The sequence below is a fragment of the Lodderomyces elongisporus genome, chromosome 2, assembly GCF_030384665.1.
Source record: "Lodderomyces elongisporus chromosome 2, complete sequence".
Taxonomy (NCBI): Eukaryota; Fungi; Ascomycota; class Pichiomycetes; order Serinales; family Debaryomycetaceae; genus Lodderomyces; species Lodderomyces elongisporus.
In genome coordinates, this window is record NC_083674.1 from 265,323 (window position 1) to 287,334 (window position 22,012).

General features: G+C 38.5%; 9 protein-coding genes across 9 annotated transcripts; 5 read left to right on the plus strand and 4 right to left on the minus strand. All coding sequences in view use genetic code 12, as the record gives it.

Annotated features, from left to right (window-relative positions):
• Window positions 1-565: 565 nt before the first annotated feature.
• On the minus strand, window positions 566-2,431 carry SYR1 (arginyl-tRNA synthetase; the record flags this gene model as incomplete). The annotated part of the gene is made up of 1 exon (XM_001526545.2): window positions 566-2,431. The coding sequence occupies one exon, from the start codon at window positions 2,429-2,431 to the stop codon at window positions 566-568; it is 1,866 nt and encodes a 621-aa protein (XP_001526595.2).
• Window positions 2,432-3,512: 1,081 nt separating this feature from the next.
• PVL30_001392 (uncharacterized protein) lies at window positions 3,513-5,609 on the plus strand (the record flags this gene model as incomplete). Its single annotated transcript, XM_001526546.2, has 1 exon — window positions 3,513-5,609. One exon carries the CDS (start codon window positions 3,513-3,515, stop codon window positions 5,607-5,609), a length of 2,097 nt encoding a protein of 698 aa, XP_001526596.2.
• A 400-nt stretch (window positions 5,610-6,009) lies between these two features.
• On the plus strand, window positions 6,010-7,653 carry VPS17 (Vacuolar protein sorting-associated protein 17; the record flags this gene model as incomplete). The annotated part of the gene is made up of 1 exon (XM_001526548.1): window positions 6,010-7,653. The coding sequence occupies one exon, from the start codon at window positions 6,010-6,012 to the stop codon at window positions 7,651-7,653; it is 1,644 nt and encodes a 547-aa protein (XP_001526598.2).
• Window positions 7,654-8,496: 843 nt separating this feature from the next.
• Window positions 8,497-12,345, plus strand: pli1 (E3 SUMO-protein ligase pli1; the record flags this gene model as incomplete). Its single annotated transcript, XM_061119227.1, has 2 exons — window positions 8,497-11,732; window positions 12,012-12,345. 2 exons carry the CDS (start codon window positions 8,497-8,499, stop codon window positions 12,343-12,345), a joined length of 3,570 nt encoding a protein of 1,189 aa, XP_060975210.1.
• Window positions 12,346-12,706: 361 nt separating this feature from the next.
• Window positions 12,707-13,228, minus strand: RPB7 (DNA-directed RNA polymerase II subunit; the record flags this gene model as incomplete). The annotated part of the gene is made up of 1 exon (XM_001526550.1): window positions 12,707-13,228. The coding sequence occupies one exon, from the start codon at window positions 13,226-13,228 to the stop codon at window positions 12,707-12,709; it is 522 nt and encodes a 173-aa protein (XP_001526600.1).
• A 654-nt stretch (window positions 13,229-13,882) lies between these two features.
• MRPL23 (54S ribosomal protein L23, mitochondrial) lies at window positions 13,883-14,410 on the plus strand (the record flags this gene model as incomplete). The annotated part of the gene is made up of 1 exon (XM_001526551.1): window positions 13,883-14,410. The coding sequence occupies one exon, from the start codon at window positions 13,883-13,885 to the stop codon at window positions 14,408-14,410; it is 528 nt and encodes a 175-aa protein (XP_001526601.2).
• Window positions 14,411-14,755: 345 nt separating this feature from the next.
• Window positions 14,756-18,472, minus strand: RPB2 (DNA-directed RNA polymerase II subunit RPB2; the record flags this gene model as incomplete). The annotated part of the gene is made up of 1 exon (XM_001526552.2): window positions 14,756-18,472. One exon carries the CDS (start codon window positions 18,470-18,472, stop codon window positions 14,756-14,758), a length of 3,717 nt encoding a protein of 1,238 aa, XP_001526602.2.
• Window positions 18,473-19,004: 532 nt separating this feature from the next.
• On the plus strand, window positions 19,005-19,877 carry MRP20 (mitochondrial 54S ribosomal protein YmL41; the record flags this gene model as incomplete). Its single annotated transcript, XM_001526553.1, has 1 exon — window positions 19,005-19,877. One exon carries the CDS (start codon window positions 19,005-19,007, stop codon window positions 19,875-19,877), a length of 873 nt encoding a protein of 290 aa, XP_001526603.1.
• A 250-nt stretch (window positions 19,878-20,127) lies between these two features.
• On the minus strand, window positions 20,128-21,411 carry PVL30_001399 (uncharacterized protein; the record flags this gene model as incomplete). The annotated part of the gene is made up of 2 exons (XM_001526554.2): window positions 20,128-21,115; window positions 21,386-21,411. The coding sequence occupies 2 exons, from the start codon at window positions 21,409-21,411 to the stop codon at window positions 20,128-20,130; spliced, it is 1,014 nt and encodes a 337-aa protein (XP_001526604.2).
• Between the last annotated feature and the right edge of the window lie 601 nt (window positions 21,412-22,012).

Genomic DNA, 22,012 nt, shown 5'->3' on the forward strand with positions numbered 1-22,012 from the left:
CAATTGGTAACTATCAAGGTATATTTCGAGTTCAAAAGAAAGTAAGGAGGAGGAGGAGGAGGATTAGGACTCAGCAGCCCAGCGAAACAAAAGAGCAAATGTATTCGAATATAAAACATTTCTCACGAGTAGTGCGGATTTAATTTTTTTTTTTAATTTTTTAATTTTTTATTTGTTTTATTTTTTAACTTCCATTAAAATTTCGGCTCCTGTGGTATTACGTAATGAGGTTTTCCGTCTTTCTTTCACTTTCTCTTTCTCTCTCTTTCTTTGCTCTTTTCCCATTTTCCCATTTTCCCATTACCTTTCATTTTAAATTCTAATTTGCGCAAAGAAAACAAACTCAAACTGTGGAGTCATTATTACACCACAAATAGAGAGAAATATTATTCTTAATAACCATCAAAAGGCTGCTTCATCAGCTCGTTATAATCAACCATATAGGAGGGGAGGGGGGGCAAGCTATCGAATTGTCTTTAGTTTTATAATTATTATTCTTCATTTTTTTTTTTCATTAATTTTGTATTTCTATAATTATTACTAGTATTACTATTTCAAACTTTATCTACATTCTTTCAACTGGGGTCAAGCCTAACAAAGTCATACCATTGTAAATGACTTGTTTGGTAGCAGCATACAATGCCAATCTAGCAGTTGCCACTTCACGTTCTTGTCCAGCAACCCAGAGAATATCGTAACATTGGGAAACAATGTGGCACAAGGTAAACAAGTATGTGACAATTGTTGATGGCTCGTTATTGTGGGAGGCTCTTCTAATGATATCTGGGTATTGGAGCAAAGTTCTAACCAAGTTGGCAGCACATGGCTCGGTCAATAAATCGAAATTGGCATTCTCCAACTCTTCTTCAGAAATATCCGACTTTCTTTGCATTGAGGACAAACGTGAGTGTGCATATTGCAAGTATGGACCAGTGTCACCTTCGAATGAGGTCATTCTGTCCCATTTAAACTCGTAGTTGAGAATACGCTTCGATTGGAAGTCTTGAATCATCACAGCTGAAATACCAACCAATTCAGCAATCTTGTCAGGCTCTTCAATCTGCGCATACTTGTCTGCATTCTTTTTCATCACATCGTGCATCTTTTCCTTTGTTTCTTGAAGAATATTGTCCAAAAAGACAACATTACCTTTTCTAGTAGACATACCCTGCACCATACCAAAGTTGATATGTTCCAAGTTCTTAGCCCACTCAAAGCCCATTTGTTTCAAAATCTCAAAGAATTGCTGACAATGCAAATCTTGCTGAGATGCAATAACGTAAATCATCTTGTCAAACTTATAAGTCTCGTAACGCTTAATGGCTTCACCAACATCACGAGTCAAGTAAAGCGATGTACCATCAGATTTCTCAACCAAGGCCTTACCCAACTTCTTGTTAAATTTGGTCAAATCAATCAACTTGGCTCCTCTATCAACATGGACAAGCCCCTTGTCTTCGAATAATTTGGTAGCCTCCTTCATCTTTTCTTGTGGCACTTGTGACTCTCCCGAATAGTAATCGTACTTGATATTCAAACGAGCATAAGTATCGATATACTTGTCAATCGACAAGTCTCTAAATCTTCTCCAAATCTTTAATGCACTTTCATCGCCGTCTTCCATTCTTCTAAAGAACTGTCTAGCCTTTTCATTGGTTGATGAAGCCTGGACCTTCTTTTCATCTGCATCTGCAGCGTCGGCAACCGCTGGTTCCCCAGTTGCTTCGCTAGCCTCTTCGCGCACATCATTGTTGACCTTGACGTACACCTCAAACAAGTGGTTGATAGGATCCTTAGCCAATTGTTCTTCGGAACCATACTTCTCAAATCCAACGGCCAATAATCCAAATTGTTTACCCCAGTCACCCAAATAATTAATTCTAACTACTTCCCAACCCAACTTCTCATACAAGTTGGAGATGAAACCACCGATAATAGTAGATCTCAAGTGACCAGCATGGAATGGCTTGGCAATATTAGGTGAAGAGAATTCGACAATGGCCTTTTTGCCGACACCCAATGGAAGATAACCATATTCAGTTTTTCTCTTGAGCACATCCTTGATCACTAAATCGTAAACCAAAGATCTGTTAAAGAAAAATTGGATAAACACACCCTGTGGTCTAGCCTCACTGATAAATTTACCCTTGTTGAATTGCTCTGCCCATTCTTGGGATTTTTCATTTGGTTTGATTCCTTTAATTCTCAATCTGGGAAGTGCAACAATGATATCACCTTGGTCCAAAACCTTGGGAGTGTCCAAAGCATCAAAGATGATAGACTTATCGGCCTCGGTTATTCGGTGCAACTCATCGGTGATGTAATTCTTGAACACATCAACAATGTTATATTCTGGTAAAGACTCCTTCACAGGGTCGGGTTGGCTCAAACCCAATTTCTTCAACTCGTCGGAGATTGCGCTGACTGACATTGTCCTTGAGAAAGATTTAATATTGTGCTGGTGGTGGTAATAACAATGATGATGACGATATAATGGGATCAATAGATTCGTCAGTGATACTTTGATGAGATTCAAAGAAAAGAATGCAGAAGGTTTTGATACAGTTCTCTTCAAAATTTGCATTAATTGAAGGAACGGTAAATGTGACTAAACATTTTTTTTTTCGTTTTTTTTTTACTTTTCCCTTTCCTTATTTTTAGTCTTTTTTTTTTCTTTTCTCTTTTTTTTTTTTTTTTGTTACTCTGTTCAAGCTTTACTACTAGTAGTAGCTCATCGTTCTCGTTTTGCCGTGCCTTTTAAGTAAACTAGTTGAGGTGTAGGATATAAGATACTGATGCTATGTTTATAAAGCCATCAATTACACCAAATCATTGAATTCTGTCTGTTAATAATTAACATAACAGCTTATGAATAGTTGAGAGTTTCAATAATTGTTTTGGTGGCAGTGAGTAATTTAAAATACTGTCTTTTTTTTTGGAGTTTTTTTAAAAGAAAATGCAAGTATACGCTCAGATGAAGTATTAGTTTTATATGTTTGGTCGAATTTGCAGCCAAAAATAGTAATAAACAAAATTAAATTGACACCTTATACTCAACTAGGACAAAAAAAAAAGGAAAAAAAAAAGTTTAATTCTTGAACTTTTGTTTTGACTTGTTTACCACAGCATCATCCTAATTACATCCTTTTTTTTTTTGGCCATTTCGGTTTCATCAATTGGCTAGCTCATCAAAATATTCTTTGTTAGTTTATATGTAGGTGTGTGTGTGTGTGTGTAAGTATGTGTACTTTTTAGTTAAGTCTCGTGCGAATGTTTCTACATCTAGGCGGATTATATTCTACACAAGAAAATGACTTTATGAGGATAAGCTGTTTCTCTTCATCCAAATCAGACACACACGCACACGCACACATCCATACATTCTATTCATCTAATATTTCCCAAGTACTATAGTGCTAAATCAAATTTAATTGCACGGCTCAGCACAATTTCGACAATTCAATTAGATTTCATTCAAATCCATATTTTTAAAGATATCAAAAACAACAGAAATGGAGAGTAATATCAAGCAATTGCAGGAAATGGGGTTCTCCACCGAACAAGCCGAGAATGCCCTCAAACATTCTCAAAATGATCTTGAACAAGCCATAGCTTACTTATTTGACGACACTGGACCTGTCCACGGAGTACCTATTCAGGAACAATATAGCGGAGAATACATTGAGAACACTGTTCAAATATCCAATACTGAAGACATCCCAGAAATATATCCCTTGACAGCCGGAGCCAGTAGTTATGAGCCGTCAAACAAATATTCTGAATGGGATCAAAAGTCAAATCAAGGCGACATTCAAGAATATGTGGACACATCAAAGGCTGAAGGAAATAGAGACGAATTTGATGACTACAATGATGATAATGATGATGATGATGATGATGATGATGATGATGATGATGGGAAAGAAGACAAGAAACAACAACAACTACAGCAGCAACCCTCAATTTTTGACCGCAAAGAAGCTTTTGTTAGAGCAGCAGGAATGCCACCAGTAGTGCTACCCAAGGAAAAGGCTACTGCTCAGGGATACGTGACAGCAATGTATATCATCTTGAGTCAAATACATGCACTTCGGGATAGAGTTCTCAAAGAAGATGTGCCACAAGAATACCTGGACAATTGGTTCAACGATATCGAAAACCAGTCACAAGGGGAAACAATCGCCAATGCATGTGATTCTGAAGAAAGTAACGGTGTAGACAGTGATGATCACACCGACACCAAGTCTACAAACTCAGACAGCTCCGAAAATCTTGTACAACAATCACGTAATTTCATTAGAGAGTTGCAAAGAATTATCGGCTTCCTCACTCCGATTAGCAACAGAGCATTTATCAGTTCTAATTCGCTATGCGAAACACTTCCGGCTGAATTATTTAGCCCCGATATTGAAGATTGGGATGAAGCATTGAGTCATATCGATCGACAGTTGGCTGCAGTTTTTAAAAGCAATTTGATGCGTTCAAATGACCAAGCTATCAGCAAAGGAAAACTATTTGTCTCCGAAATTGAGACAGAAGACGATATGTTTTCCGAAGTGAGAGTATTTGAAGTTGATGGTCCAGTGCGAGGAGGAAGTGTTTGCGAAACTTTTAATAACTTATTGTGGAATGAAAATAACTACAAATTGCTGTCGGCAGCACCAGTGTTGGCAATACAGATCAATGCTGATGAGCGAGATATGCAACCTGTGGGATTATCGGTGGAGAGATATTTCCATCCCAGCATCTATGGTCCTGAATATCAGCAACTAATTCTTGATATGAGGGAGAGAAAATTAGCCATTGGTAGAGAAAGAACAAATTTAACGTCCCAAATTATGTCTTTGAGCTCATTTGAAGGCTCAAAGATCCGCAGCGTACTTGAATGTACGCAAGAGTACCTTGCAGAATCCAATGAGAAGGAAGCTTCAAGAGACGTTGCTAACTTGGCAGAGAATATGAAGAATATGTTGGCACAATTAAACGAGAAAGTGTTGCAAGTAGCTGGAGAATATGCTAAATTGGACCCTAATAACCATGAAAATATATTGAATCAAATTACTGAAAACGAGGAGTATACGCAGCCTGATAAGTTTGCATTTACAGCTGCTGTATTCTCCGATGATGAATACATATATAAACTAAACCATTCACTGTCATCTACTACTACATCTACTGCTACATCTACTGCTACATCTACTGCTACATCTACTGCTACATCTGACTCTTCTGATGAATGGGTTTTGTTCGATGCAACTTCGCATGGAAGTTCCAGAATTGATAGCTATGTGAGCCAGTACATGAGCTTTGAAGAGGCCCGAGAGTACATCTATAAGGAAACGAGCCGACCAAATAGGTCTGTTTTACTCTTGTATGTCAACGAGGATTTGGTGCATAGTACGACCAGCTCGTCTCTACCAGAAAGATTAGTTGAGTTTTTCAGAGCAGATAACAAAGAGTTGGCACATGCTGAGCAATCATCACAAGCACACGCGCAGGTGGAACTGAGATCACCATCATCAAATGCCAGTAACGGTGAAGTTTCTCTGCCTCTTTCGAGCACAGCAAGTGGTCCAAAACATGAGAATATAGAGTTAATAGATATCTAATCGTTTTCTTTTTTTTTTTCTCTTTTTTTTTTTATTTTTGGGAAAGGATATTGTAGAACAACCGTTAGGCAAACGGATATTGATATAAAAAAAAATGCGACTTCAGAATTGAAGTAAAAAGAAAAGTCCCCCTTCCGTCTCTCTCTCTCTCTCTTCCCCCCCACCAAAAGAAAAAAAACCGAAACTGAAACTGAAACTGACCGAAATCAAAACCTGCATCCGCTAACTAACAGACAAGGATTGTGTTGGTCGTTTCCTCATTTTTCTCTACCACAATATATCACTATTTTATAACCCTTTTTCATTGCCCCTTTTATTCCATATAATTTCTATTTCATACTTTATTTGCACCCTCACCATCCATCCTCACTACTAGTTCCATAAATAAAACAGCACACGTATGAGCTCATCAATTGCGTATCTGGACGATTTCGAGGATAATAACCCATTTGCCGAACCGGTTGTTGCTGCCGAATCAGAGATTGAACGAAATCAAGGGGTGCTGTCCGGCTTAAACAACCCATCTTCTTCAACTTTCATAAGCACCAATGACAATGCTTCAGCCTATCAAACCCAACAGGTACCACAGCAACAACAGCAATCACAGCAACCACAGCAACCACAAACACAGGGGCAATTTCAAAACCAACAAGCGCCAATAACAACTTTGGACAAGGATGAATTACGAAAGTTGTTACCTGAAAGGTTCACTAACAAGTACAGTATTAAATTCGATCTCAAGGAGATTGAACGCAATAAACCTGAAAACCCAATAATACGTATGAATGTACACGTCGAAGGACTTCCAAAATTCCGCCAATCTGAGTATAAAGATTTACGACGAACTTACAATGAGATTGTCAAGTTCAACAAATACTTGTCAATCTCAAACTTGGAGGTGTTTGTACCAGTTATTCCTAGTTCCAAGACGTCGTATCCGCTGGGAGGTGAGGACGAAAAAAAACAGTTGCTTAAAAATTGGCAGGAATGGTTTGATAGAATAACGAGTAACCCCATAATTAAAAGAGACGAGGAATTTCTCTACTTTATTGAAAACGACTTTGGATATAGTGTGATTAATGCAAACCGGAAATCTTCTGTTGCCAGTGGCTTAATGCGCAAGACTTTAAAGCAATTTTCTGTGCCCTATGATCCATATGAGGAGTTGGCATATTACAGACCGGCAGTTAAAAGCGCTTATCTTATTTGCCAAAAACTACATGACTTGTACAAAAAGAGCACAAAAAGTGAAAAACAGCTTTCCATTCATGTTTACGATATGGCGAATAAGCTCTCAGTGCTATCAGAGTTTGAACCTAGTCATCCCGGGATGAAGAATATGTGGGAAAAGCTTTCGTCAGTTGTGCTGCATCAATCCGATTTGCTTTTAGTCGACTCAATCAGCGGGATGGCAATTCTTGGTGATGGATTACTGATATTGATTAATGATTTTTACGAGGTGAAGGAGGCTTTGACGAATCGATATTTAATTATGCGTGAGCTTATACAAGCCGAAGCACAAACCACTTCCAAGCATATTCATGCAAACAAAATTAAGAGCAAGGCCTCGTTGGACCCACTCAAAGTAGATGAAGCTTTGCGATCTTTGGAATATGCCACCAAAATTCAAAGCTCTTTAAATTTGCAGGTCAAGAGAATATCAGGAGAGATGATATATGAAAAAGAGGAGTTTAACAATTTTGTGGATGCAAAGTTCCGGGAATTGATCAAGAAATCAGTTCTTCGCAAAGTGGAACATCATAGAAAAGTTTTGAATTCGTTCGAAAAGATTAGATTGGATGTGCGTAGTGTTGATGAAAAGGGAGGTCTTTCAAGACTCAATAGAGAGAACTTGGCCAACTTGAAACACAATATAAACCAATCGCAATCTTCTTCTGGAGATTCGTGGACTTCAAGGACATTCCGATCATTGCAAAAAGAAGCAGAGGCTGCGCTGAAGAAAAAACCCGACAGTGACACTTTGGACCCTGTTATGGTAAGTGCAAAAAGCGCTGCAAGCGTTTTAGGAGTAGCGACTTTTTGATTCTATAAGAAGGTTTACTATAAAAGTTTATATATATATATATATATGTATATTTATCAAAGTATTCATGTAATTGTATGCGTCTTTGAGTATATTTATGTATGTCTATGTATATTGATCGATACTTCGATGAATGATTTAACTGTAAATTTTATTTTTTATCTTATATATATATATATATGTGTGTGTGTGTGTTCCATTTAGATTCCCTCTCTATTTTTGTAGTGTTTGTTGAGTTGATGAGTACTTTTCCGGTTCCTAGCAGGCATTAAGGTACCAGCTTTAATTAATGGTTATAAATATCGCTTAATTTTTTCTTTTTTTTCATTTTTTTTTGTTTTTGGGGGGTATTTTTTTTCATCTTTCTTTTGGTAAGACACAAACAAACGACAAAGGGAAAGACAAATTGGAACCGTAGCAAAAGCAGGGGGAAGAAAAAAGAGAAGAAAAGAAAAGAAACAAAAAAAACAGAAAAAAAAAAATATATATATATATACCGTCAATTGAATACAAGTTGAGACAGATAAATAGACTCGAGCCACACATAAAGATACGGATCACAAGGGTAGATCTTAGAGATTTGGAAGCTTTTCTTTGACTAGAAAGACTACCTTCATCATATACATACACACCTATACCGTTTTCTTTTTCATTTTCAAATATTTTTCAAACATTAGCATTTTATTTGTACAATCGTAAGCAAACAATGTACAAGTAGCCCATTGAAAGAGTATCAGATAGAAGTAGAAATTGAGATTGAGATTGAGACAACGACAACGACAACGACAGCAACAACTACAACTACAAGAACAAAGAAAGATATTGTAAAAAAAAAAACACACGATGAATGTGATTCCTAGTTTAACAGAGGAAGAACTCTATGATACTAAAGTTCGGATATCAGGATTAAAAGTTGCTGAGATCAAAGACGTACTCCGACTGGTTGGATTAACCATCACCGGCAAGAAAAGCGATTTACAGACTCGTCTTATCACATTTTTACTGCTAAGGCGAGATGCAGGCGATAAGGCTGCCGTGCTAGCATTGCGGACGTTGGTTGTTCAGCGATGCAATGGTGTTCCATTACAAACGTTTAGGGACTTGTATCATGCCATAGAGTCTGGTAGTTTTGTTCCTGGCACAAACCATCGAAGATCAAACCACCACATGTCAACAACCACAACAATGGCTACATCAACAGTACCAACAGGACCAGCAGGAGCGACAGGAGCAACGGGAGCGGCAGGAGCGATAGTGAGTACCATACATAGTAAGGATTCGAAACCATTTCACGGTCATTCATTAATGTTCAAAGAGAATCCGTTTTATAGACTCGTTAGAATGGTGCATGGTTCTCCACAAAAATTGCCCGCAACCGCCAATAGTGGTAAACCCGTTTATTCCTTTGTTTTCAAAAAAGAAGAATGGTTGCAACTTAAATCGGGAAATTCTCAAAGACGAATTTATCTTCTTTGTGGGAAACAATTAAAACCCGATACGGTGTCATCAAATAATGTAGAAGTGGAGTACCCGCCATCAGTAGAGGTTTACATCAACTCAAAAAGAGTTACCCAGTTCTACAAAGGAACAAAAAAATTGGGAACAGCGCAAGCGATTAATGCCACTGATTTTGTACAGAAAGCGCCTAATCTAAACACCATTACCATGATCTACAACCCATTGGAAAATGCAAATGATGCATATTTCCTTTATTTGTACATTGTTGAGCTTATTCCCATGGAGAATGTCTTACAAGCCGTGATCAATGCTCCAAAGATTAACAAGCAACATGCCATAAAAATGTTAACTGAAGAAAGCGGAGCTAATGACATTGTTGTTGCAAACACGCAAATATCACTATCCGATCCTTTTGCACGAACAAGAATTCAGTACCCAATCAGGTCCATATTTTGTGAACATATCCAATGTTTTGATGCACAGATGTTTCTTGCTAAGCAATTCCAAGCTCCTCAATGGGAGTGTCCACTTTGTGGGAAGCCTTTAAAAATCAAGGATTTGGCTGGTTGTGAATACTTTGATGAAATTCTCAAGGCCACAGGAGACGATATTGACGAGGTCATTATTCAACCCAATGGTACATGGCATGCCAAATTAGTGGAAGACGAGACACCTAGCCCGTCAGTACACCGTCGTCAAAGTGAAGCCAAGAAGCGAACAGAAGAGAGCCCAGAAATTATTGAGATCTCTGATAGTGACGATAACGATGACAATGATGACAATGATGACAATGATGACAATGATGACAATGATGAGAATGATGAGAATGAAGGTGATGACAGTGGTAATGATACAATTATGTCTGCCGCTAGGGCAACTGGTCAATCTGATGTTTCTACTTTAATAACTGAATCGTTGCAACCTAACTCACCAATACTGCAACGACAGATCCGAGTGAATAGTGATAGCCATATCCCACATGTGTCGATGGACAACAGAAGGACTGCGTCCCAATCTAGAGAGGATCAAATACTTGGTTCCATGGCAACCACTTCGCTATTTAGTCAACGACAAGGTCCAGTTCAGGAGTCTCGATCATTATTACGCCACTCCTTGCCAAATCTCGATTACTTCCATCAAGAACTGAGACAACAAGTTCCGCTGTGGCGTACTGGACACTTGGCCCCCTCAGGCTCTGATGAGCGGTCAATTGTGAACTCAACGGGCTCTGCGTCAAACCTGCAGCGAATACCTTCTTCGGGACCTGCAATGCAAACCACAACTCTGTTGCGTGATTCTGGTTCTTCACATTCAATCTCAGCGCATCCAGCGCATCCAGTGCATCTAATACAACCATCAACACAGCTACAAGGAACAAACAGTAAAGATAGAAGCTCCGTAGAGAAAACACAGAGTTCAAATTTTCAGGAATGCTCTCAACAGCACCCCATGCAAGAAAATAGGCAGCCAAGAGTTCAACCTCGAGCTGCAGTAAAGGAATTTGGAAGCGGCGGTGGTTCTCAACAGGGGAGCACGACATTTGGATCCAACTCATCATTGTCAACAACGGTGAATAATCCTAATAATCATGCACCCTCTGTGAGCCGCAATGGTAGTATCCTAGGTCCATCAATATTAAACTTAGGAGGTCTGCAACTAGAAGAGTTGTCCACTGGTGGTCATATATCAAGAATCCCGAATGAAAAAGATTCAAGTCCGGATTCGAATGCTAATTTGAATTTGAATACTAATTCAACACTGGATAATCAAGGACCGAAAACCACGCAAATTACTACTTCAAGTTCAAAAAGTACGGTCTCGCGTTTAAATAATCAGTATCTGCTGTTGTTTATCCAAAGACCTAGGAAGAAACATAATTCTCAATCTAGAATAGCTACTAGAGCACCTGAAAACGTTGATGCTACACTGCAAGAGAAGCACCAACAACAACACCAACAACAACACCAACAACAACACCAACAACAACAGCAACAACAGCAACAACAGCATGGAGAACCTCAACAGCTGCAACAGCTGTCACGACAACAGGTAGATAATGGTGCTGAAACTTCCAATGTTCACAATGCTACATCAAAACATGATGAACCAGTTCCCAATGAAGGTGCTTTGAATGAAGTAATCACTGAGTTCAATTTTGAGGAGCCACATCCGGTGAATGATTCCATACTACCCATTACAACCGTTGCGTCACAATCGAAAAGCAACGAAAATGACCAGACTGCTTTAGAAGAATTTGAGAATATACCTCTTCATCGAATTCATCTGCTACAAAAAGAAATGACACCAGTTGAGAGGCAAGCTGGTGAAAATGAGGCGACGCAAGAAGCTCCAAATAGCAATGATACAAGAGAATCCGTCGGGATTGAGTCACATGCAGTGCATGCATCAAAGGAAAAAAGCCCATCAATTATTAGTCTAAGAAACATAATTCTACAAGATCGACAATTGCAAAATCAACTAAGAGCATTTGATGAGGAAACGGTGCAAATAACAACGGAATTGTTGAGTAAATTACCTTACCAAAATTCGGATCTGATTAAGCGGCACATCAAAAGTGTTTTAGAGGAACGTGAGCACACAAAGCGGTTACTAGCAGAACTGTACGTTAGGAGAATTCATCAGTCGCTGTCTCTGCATTTGCCTCTGCCCCATTCATCATCACAACCACGACCTCCTCCTCCCCCTCCTCCTCCTCCTCTTCTATCGCCTCCTCGTCCAGCACTAGCACCAACTCCATCTCAGCATTCTCCTTCTCCTCCTTTCCCACCTTTTCCTCTCCCTCACCCTACTTCATCACTGATAGAGAATTTATTGCCCAGCGCATCAGCAAATTCAATTCTGAAAACCGTTACTTATCCAAATTTTAATCAACAAAACAGACACTTGGCAACTGGACAATTGACAGATGATTTTACAACCCCTAGCGGCACAACAACCCCCACTGATGCAGATGCGATGTTGTCCACAGCAAACAACGAAGCCGACTTTTCGGTGCATGCCCACTTGAATCATCTGCCAGATGTTCTTGGCAAAAAGCGGTCATTGACAGAGAATATTCACCAAGACCTTACCCCAATTAGCGAAACCACTAGTGAGAGTTTACTTGCATCTGAATGGTCTAGTGAATTGGGCAAAGTAGAGGAGTATCGGAAAAAGAGATGCATCGGGTTCTCTGCAAAAGGGTCAGCTGATGAACCTATTGAATTAGATTAAGAGAGTAAACAATATAGTTTTCGGTATATGTTTTGTATAAATACATCGTTTGCTCAATTGTTCGTGAAGAATTGCGTGTATTGGATTAGAGTTTAGTAAGTTCAACCACCCTTTCTAATTGTTCGTAATACATTGTCTACTGTACACTGTGCATCGTGCACTGTGCACTGTGCACTTTTCATCGTTCTTCGTTCCTCTTTTGCGTTTTTCCCTTTACAGTTTACTTTCCAGTCTTTTGATGCATCTCTATTAAAATGCTATGAATTTTGAAAAAATGCAAGTCCTTTTTTCATCTGAAAAAAAAAAAAAATCAATCACATTCTAACCTATATTTTCCTTCTCTATCTCCGTTGATAATAAATTACATTGGACTAGGTCCGAGGTAATCTTCCTTGATACTTCCAATTGCATATATTTCATTCACATCAGTTCTCGTTCCTACAATTTTCAACCTTACTTTTGAGCCTTTCTCAATATTTTCATCTGGACTTGAGTATGCAGGGGGATTCGCCGATGGGTTGAATTTCATATCCGAGGGTATTAGATGCGTGCTCACAAACACTGATAATGGACCAACATCGGCAAAAAATCCCATTTTATTCACTGTTGTTACCACCCCATCCACAACTTCACCTTTGAAAGGTTTCCACACCACGGCACGGTACTTCACTTCAAACTCTGCCATTCCTGAACTGGGTATGATTCGGCCTTTCCCCACATCTATATTCATTGAATCAAGCACACACACAATATAGCCAAACTGACCTGTACATGTTCCCTCCACGTCACTTAATAACTTATCCCTTAGATACTGGTCCATCTGAGGACCAAAATATGATGGGTGAAGTGTAAGATTCAACGATAGATCTTTGAGAAAAAACATAGCTGGTTGATACAATCAAATGAATTAGGAGCCTTATGTTGTTGTGAACGGCGATGTAGTGAGGACAAACTTTATATGCAATGAGCTAACACACAATTGAGTAATCCAAAAAAAAAAAAAAAAAATAACGCAAAAGACGATAGATATAGTACAAGTATTAGAAACTAGCGTTAAAAACGGCGTCTATACAATCTTCTAATGTTGGTGAGAATGGTGAAGATGAAATTCTTTTGAGATTCCCTTATACAATGAGTGCATTCTACAGTTTTATTAGTGCTTGACGTTCTTTTTGTCTGTTAGTATTACTCTCGAAAACTTTCGCGAAATAATGTTGATAAAAATTTCGGCTAAAAGCACACGACCAGATTAAGATATTCGAGCTTTATGAAATTTTTCATTAACCAGATACAAATCACATTGCAGAAAAAGACAGTTTTAGGCAGATAAATCAAAAAGAAGAAAGAAAAAAAAAACTAAGAACAAGAAAACAAAGGAAAGGAAAGGAAAGAACTAACGAACGAACGAACGAACGAACAACACAACAATTTAGACTTTGTTTTTTTTTCCATTCCATTTATTAGTTAGCAAACAACAAAGGCTTCGTTTTCTTTATTTGTTTTCTTCTGTTGTGTTTTCCCATCCATTCTTTAGGAAATGTCTCAAAAAATTGGTACTGCCGTACTGGCATTAACAAGGGTATGGCACCACGTTGATGTTGCCGCCGACGATAGAACATTGGGTAGACTAGCTTCGCAAATTGCAATTACTTTACAAGGTAAACACAAGCCAACGTTCACACCAAATCGTGACCACGGAGATTATGTTGTGGTGACAAATTGTGCACACTTGAAAATTACGGGTAACAAATTGAAAGATAAGACATACTGGAGTCACACAACACGACCAGGCTCCTTGAATTTAATTCCTATGGAAAGGATGATTGCAAATAAAGGTTATGGTGAAGTTTTGAGAAGAGCTGTAAAGGGTATGATCCCTAAAAATAAACACAGATTGGTGAGAATGAATAGATTGAGATTATACGACGGTGACGAGCATCCATACAAGGAAAATCTAATAGCATTTGCTGATGAAGTTCAAGATATGAAACAAAAGCTCGCTGAATTGGAAAAGAAGGAAACTGAAAGGGCGGGACTTCGGGAAAAATATTTAAGTCGTCAATAAGGAAGATTCATGTAAATACTCAATATTAATATCGAAATTAAATTCGTTCTTCTCTCTCTCTCTCTCTTCTTTTCCATTTTTTTTTATTTCTTTCCCCTTCTTTCCTCCTCTTTGCTTTTTCGTTGTACTTTTCCTTGTGTTTGTATTCCGCTTATTTTGGTTGGCAAAAAGATTCCAAAGCTTTGACAAATTGGTGGGGTTATCGTACACTTTTTTGTATTTTTCGTATTTTCAATTTATATATATATGTATATATAGATATCTATAAAATTCAATCCCTCTATCCAAGCACCAAATCTAGCGCAAGCACAAATGCGAATTTTTTTTTTTTATTCAAGCCACAGATTATGCCCTGATACTCACTCCCGAACTCTCTGTGTACAATCTCGGGGTAATGTTCATCGCCATCAACTCTTGGAATAATAATTTGGCTGCGTATGGAATGTGGATCTGGTAAATATTTGTCTTGTTCTTACACGAACGACACTCGAATTGATTCTTCTTCAAATTTGCAATAACAGACATTAAACCACATACTCCACAAACATGCACACGGAATGCATCTGAGGCTTCCATCAACCTTTCTTTAAGGAACCCGGCTGCACCGTGCGCAATCATACAATCTCTCTCCATCTCTCCGAAACGTAAACCACCATCTCTTGATCTACCTTCAACTGGTTGCCTAGTCAACACTTGCACGGGACCTCTAGCTCTGGCATGGATCTTGTCGTCGACCATATGTCTCAATCTTTGATAATATGTTGGACCAAAAAAGACTTGCGCCATAAGCTTTTTACCTGTATGACCATTGTACATAACTTCAAATCCTCTTGATTGGTAACCATGTTCTCTAAGCAACTTGGAAACAGCTTCAGCAGTGACATCTGTGAATGGCGACGCATCACCTTCAAGACCTGACAATGCCGACACTTTAGACAAAAGACACTCAATCAAATGCGCAACCGTCATACGAGATGGAATTGCGTGAGGATTAATAATCAAATCAGGTACAACACCTTCACTCGTGAACGGCATATCCTCATGTCTATATGTAACACCAATGGTACCCTTTTGACCGTGTCGAGAAGCAAACTTGTCACCAATTTGTGGAATCTTGGTTGTTCTCATTCTCACCTTCACAAACTTGGCACCATCACCATTTGTTGTCAACAACACTTGATCAACAATACCGGACTCAGTACTTCTCAATGGTGTTGATGCGTCTCTCTTTGTATGGTATTGCGTCCTTTGACCCAATTCCTCGGTGTCAGGTGGAATAGGCGTCGTCTTACCAATAATAATATCCTCTCCACTGACTCTCACACCAGGTGCAATTAATCCATCGTCATCTAATTTCTCATAAGTTCCATGTTTCAAACGTAAAGTATCTGACCTCGAAGGCTTCTCAAATGTTTCCAATGCCTTCATTCCTTGTCGTTTCTCAAGGTCCATGTATGATCTAAAGAACAAAGATCTAAACAAACCTCTATCAATTGAAGATTGGTTCATAATCATAGAATCTTCTTGGTTGTAACCAGAGTAACATGCAATGGCAACAATGGCATTTTGTCCTGCAGGAAGTTCTCTAAACTTCAAATGTTCCATAGCCCTAGTGGTGGCAAGAGGTTTTTGAGGATAGTAAAGAATATTAGCCATTGTGTCCATTCTCACTGAATAGTTTGTCAAAAAGACACCCATGGCTTGCTTACCCATCGCAGATTGATATGTGTTACGTGGCGATTGATTATGATCAGGGAACGGAATAATCGAGGCTGCAACACCAAGAATCATTGAAGGGTGAATCTCACAATGAGTAAACGTATGCGTGTTACTACTGTTTGTGGGTTTGATTCTCTTTGCTGGATCAAGCTCTTGCTCTTCCATTTGCAAGTTTTGTTGTTGAGTCTCGGTCAAACTGCTCTTTGAAGCTTCAAGATCATCGGGCGTCATGGCAATCATAATCGTTTCTTCTTCTTCAGCATCGACATATTCAACAATACCTTCCTTAACCAATGAAGACCATGTATATTTTGGTGCCGCATCCTCATCATCTTCATCATATCCTTCGTATGAAGACTCCAAAAGCTGATTAACATGTTCTTTTTGAAGTTTCAAATCACCTTTGGTAGCAGAATCAGGTTTATCGTCAACAATGAATAATGGACGATAAACTCTACCTGCATCAGTAAAGATTTTGAATTCCTTCTCCCTAATATCTCTGATGAGTGACACTTCAGGAGAAATGTCACCATTTCGTCTAAGATCACGCATATAATCAACCAAAGAAGCTGGCTCCCTGTGGACACCTACCCAAACACCATTAACAAAAACTCTAGTGACATCTGGTGAGTTGGCAGGAGTATAATCCTCTAAAGGCTCTAAACCCCAATCACGAAGAAACGACAAGATAGGATCTGAGGGCGTACCCACAGAGATACACGACATAAGCGACAAGTTCTTCACCAAACCACACGCTTGACCTTCTGGAGTCTCGGCAGGACAAACCAAACCCCAATGAGTATTATGCAACTGTCTTGGTTTGGCAATCTTACCGTCTCTTCCGATTGGTGTATTGGTTCTTCTCAAATGCGACAATGTAGACGAGTAAGTGTATCTATTCAACACTTGTGAGACACCAGCTCTGGAACTCATGGCTTTCTTTTGCTCACCCCAGTTACCGGTGGCAAGGGAGTATCTTAACCCATCAGTAATTGTTTGGGACTTAACAGCCAATGTCAAGTTAAACTCCTTATCATTTTCAACACATCTCTGCATGTAGTTGTAAATATCTTTTGTTAATTTTTTAAACAAGATTCGGAACAAGTTGGCTAATAAAGGTCCCGCTAAATCTAGCCTTTTTTTACCGAAATGATCTCTGTCGTCTGGTTCCTTTCTTTCCAACGCACAAAGTAATAATCTATTCACCATGTAACCAAGGTAAAACGCCTTTCGTGTTTCAAAACCTTCCTCTTGTGTGATGTTTGGAAGCAACTCCTTTTGCAAAATATCCTTAGCATATTGAATACGTTTTTCTCTACGAATACCAAGAACACCTCTTCTACCAATGAAATCAAGTGCAACTTCACGCTCTTGAATAACAAAACCTTCTTCGACACATGGTTTCAACATCTCCAACATTTGCCAATCATTCTGATCATAACAAATGTGCTCCAAGATATCACCATCTGGCACGATACCCAATGCTCTAAATACAATAACAATGGGGATGTCTTCCTTGATATATGGCAAAGTAGCCTTGATAGTTCTTGCAGAGGTTCCCTTCTCATCACGACCATATAACTTGATTTGCATTGACGAGATCAAACGTGACCCCTTTTCGATTGCCGATCTAATTTCTGCTACATGTGAGATTGGTGATGGTGCTGCTTTTTTAAACACTTGCACGATATTTGCTGCACTTCTTTCCTGGGCAATAAGGACTTTCTCTGACCCATTAATGACGAAATATCCACCCATATCATAAGGACATTCCTTTAACTCATAAAATTCATGTTCTCCCAAGTCTCTCAACATACAGAATTTTGATCTCAACATTATAGGAACTTTACCGAGATAAACCTTTGAAGTCTTTTTCTCTCCTTCAACGTCGATTTCATGCCACTCCAACTCGTTATCTATTCGCTTGTTATCATCAGATGTAAACACTCGCTTTGTCATATCAACATATATGGGCGAAGAGTATGTAAGATTACGAAGTCTTGCTTCTTGCGGAAACATAGGGTGCGTAGTACCATCACCTTCAGTCTGAGTTGGCTTGGAGATGTAAATTTTTCCAAAATTGATCTCATATCTCTTGTTATCATGGTCCTTTTCCGATGTATGCTGTGCTGGCTGGTCCAAAATCAAGTGGGAATCTTCCCATACTAATTCTTGAATTGTTGATTCAATGAATTCATCAAACGAGTCGAGTTGCTGTGAAACTAAACCCTTTTCCTGGAAAAACGACGAAATAACTGTCCAACAATCCTCCGGGGTAATGTTCTGCGCCTCGACATCCGCATCATACATATACGGATCATCCATCTCTTGATCGTGTGACATGATCAATAAGTTGCTGAGCTATAAGTTGTTCTGGGCAGGACTATAGGATGTGGATGCAAGCTTACGGTTGGATGGCAAAGGTTGAATAGTTGAAGATGGTGTTTCCAACTAATAAGAAAAAAAAAACAATTTATTCGTACTATATTTTTTTTGTTCTCTCTTTGTTTCTTTCTGACTCTCTGTTTCTACCTCGCTCAATTTGTTTGTTTTTTTTTTTTTGTCTTTGTCATGTCAAGATTTCTCGCCAATTTTTCAACAAACTCGACAAGCAGAAGACCAAGAACATAAGGCAAATGGTAAGAAAATTAAAAAAAATTAAAAAATAAATAAAAAGATTGTTTGTATGTGTTTACACGACTCTGTGTATTTGTTTAGCAGTCTCCAGGATCTGAAAATTTTTTGAAATACACCTTATTTTAATAAAGATAAGATACCACTTCAAATATCCCTTGCACGGCACCTGTCCACACACACACACACACCCCTCCCAACGGATTCACTTTGTCTCCTAATACGTTTCTACACGATCAACATGGAGTTCAAGACAAGGTCTTTGATGACCTCTATATCCAAAATGTGCACACGGTCTATCCATCACTACAACCCACCCAGCAAATACCCCAAAGTCAATGTCAAAGATGTTGAATTGAACCCACCTAAATACGGATTCCGTAAAGTGCTAAAACCAACTCTTGCACAATCTCCAACAAAGACCTTGTTTCCTAGTGCAGAGATTGCTAAATTATATGTGGAAAACGGTAAACCCATCCCCAATAGATTTGTGAGTCGCATCGATTCCGAGACTGCACGCCAAAATTTCGAAGAATTCCAAGAGAAGTTAGCAATGGACGAACCACACTTTAAGATTGGTAAGAAGCAAGTGTTTTTACCAGGTGGTAGAATCTGTTTATTGAGAAACAACGCTAAGCATACTCCATATCAGGCTAAATTTCTTGTGCCTAAAAAGATGAACAAGTTGGACTTGAGAGATTACCTATGGCATGTGTATGGATTAAGAGCTTTGAATATCACTGTGCAATTACAACCAGCAAAATGGGTGAGGAATCATAGGGATTTGGCCAGACACAGAGTCCCACAGATGAAAAAGATGACCATCGATATGGCTGAACCTTTTGTGTGGCCTGAAGTGTCAAAGACGCTCTTGGATAAATTGGAGAGTGAGAAGAACAATATGGAAGAGTTGGTGATGCGCGGATATGCTCAAGGCTCAGACAAAAAGAAACCTATTGATTCATACGACGGAATGTTTAAAGAGAACGATAAGGTGGAAAGATTTATTCCTAAATCATTTGCCAAGTCGAGTGTCAAGGCGATGAAGCAAATTGGTGGACACCTCAAGTCTGCTGACACGAGAGCACAAGTGTCGAATTTCTTGAAATTATAAAGATGTAAATACGGAAAAGAAAAATATACTAAGCAATGTTTAGGAAATAAAACACTAAAAATATAAGTCTCGAAACACACAATGTACTGGAATAAAAAAAAAAAAGAAAAGTAAAGATTGGAAAGCTGAACTGAATGTGGAGATGGAAAACGAAGAGAGCAAAAGAGAAAAAAATAATAATAATTGGAAGAAAACAAAAGATCCACCATCAATGACCTGTATCAGTTGGCAAAATGTCTATCAAAGTTCATTACCAAAAGTAGCCTCTCTTTCTTGGAGTAGCTGTGGTGTCAGCGATACTCGCCTCGGCAGTAGTTGTTCCTGCGGCTGCATCTGACCTCTCCCCCAACTCTGAATCAACTCCACTGATTACATCAAACTCTTCGATGGATGATGATTTTTGCAAAATAGAACCTGCATCTTTACTTCCAACACCACTACCAGTAGCCGTTGCAGATGTTGTTGCGGGTGCTGTTGCAGATGTTGTTGCAGATGCCAGTGGTGTTGCTTCTCCATTTCCGGTAAATCTGTTCTTGATATTCATCACCATGACAAATGAACTATCCAAAACATTAGTATAATCAGCCATACTTCCTCCGTACCCACTTGTGTCAGAATTATCACCCTCTGCGCCAGCTCCTCTTTGTTCCCTTGAGCCATTTCCAAATAGTTTGAACCCGTTATTCAAATTGGCTAATACGTTTAATGGCAAATACTGTACAGCAGTCAATGGATTAACACTCAACTTTCTCACTACATCGATATTTTTCTCCAACCAAGGCTTAAAGTATGCAAAAAATACCAATCCACACCCACCTTGAGTAAAGTTTTTCCATTCCAAAGTTTGATCAAAGGATGAATTGGTATTGGCAACAGCATCCTCGTTGTTGAATGAAACCATTGGTGAAATCAACCATAAACTAAATCCCAATCTTAAAAGACTGTATCCTGGCACGATGCTAGTGAGCACACCAAAACACCCTTCAACTAAACGAACACATGCTAGTACTATCCAGTAAATGAACCATTTCTGTATAGAAATAAGATGTATTTGCAATGTATTTTCATCGACTGCATTCACTTGTTGCTTTCCCGTGGCGGTGGAGTATATAACATTAAATGGTACTGATATGCCACCAATCTTGTATGTTGATGATGCAACGGAGTTCAGTACACGTGTGTAGTCTTCAAAAGCCCTGCAGGACGCAATTATTGGGTAAACAACAGATACCAAGTTGCTAATAGTAAAAGCGTGTTAATATGATGAAATTATTAAAGCTTATTAAGTTACCAAATCCTTTCTCCTATCTATTCAACCTTGGTCTTGCTTCCTCTCTTTTATTTTTCCTTTCTTTTTTGATTTCCCCTAACTCATTCCTGAGAAACATACTTGATGTGTATGAGGTATTTGGTTATGCCAAAAATATTAAAGAAAATTAAGATTAAAAAGATTGGAGTGAGGATAGGGGTTTGACTTAAAAGTCGGTGGCAATTTATAGGATACATACTTTAGTATGGAAAAAATCCCAGCCATTGTGGATAAAACAAAGAAAAAGACCTGTCTCTGTCTTCTTTGTATACAGTATATAGTTTTGATGGATGTTGCTTGTTTGTTTGCTTGTTTGTTTGTTTGTTTGTTTTTCTTTTGAATAGAGGGTATGGTTTATAAATGGCAATGGTGGGTCATGGATTTTGAAGATGTATAGAAACTGGTTATGAGGAGATAAGATGATTATGTAAAAGTATATATAATATAGTGCTGGGGTAGTGTCCTGTGTGCAAACAACTGATAAGATAAGAAAAGTGGTTCCAAAAATTATAAAAAGAAAAGCACTCTTGTCTTAAACACGCCCCCTTGAGAATAGTTAAATAACAACGATACTTGACTACTGTTACGAAATTAATATCAAGACACTGGCTTCTCAATTTATATATATAAGTATAGGTATATGTATATATATTAATATTTATAACTTGTTGTAAACAAAAATATATGGATAAATCAATCTTAAAATAAAAATAATGTCAGTTTCTATTATTGTTCCTATATTGTTGTTGTAATTCTTATATTTTTTTTCCCTTTTCCTTTTCATATTCTGGTCTCTTCGTTTGATAAAGAGTAAGACTTGGAGGGT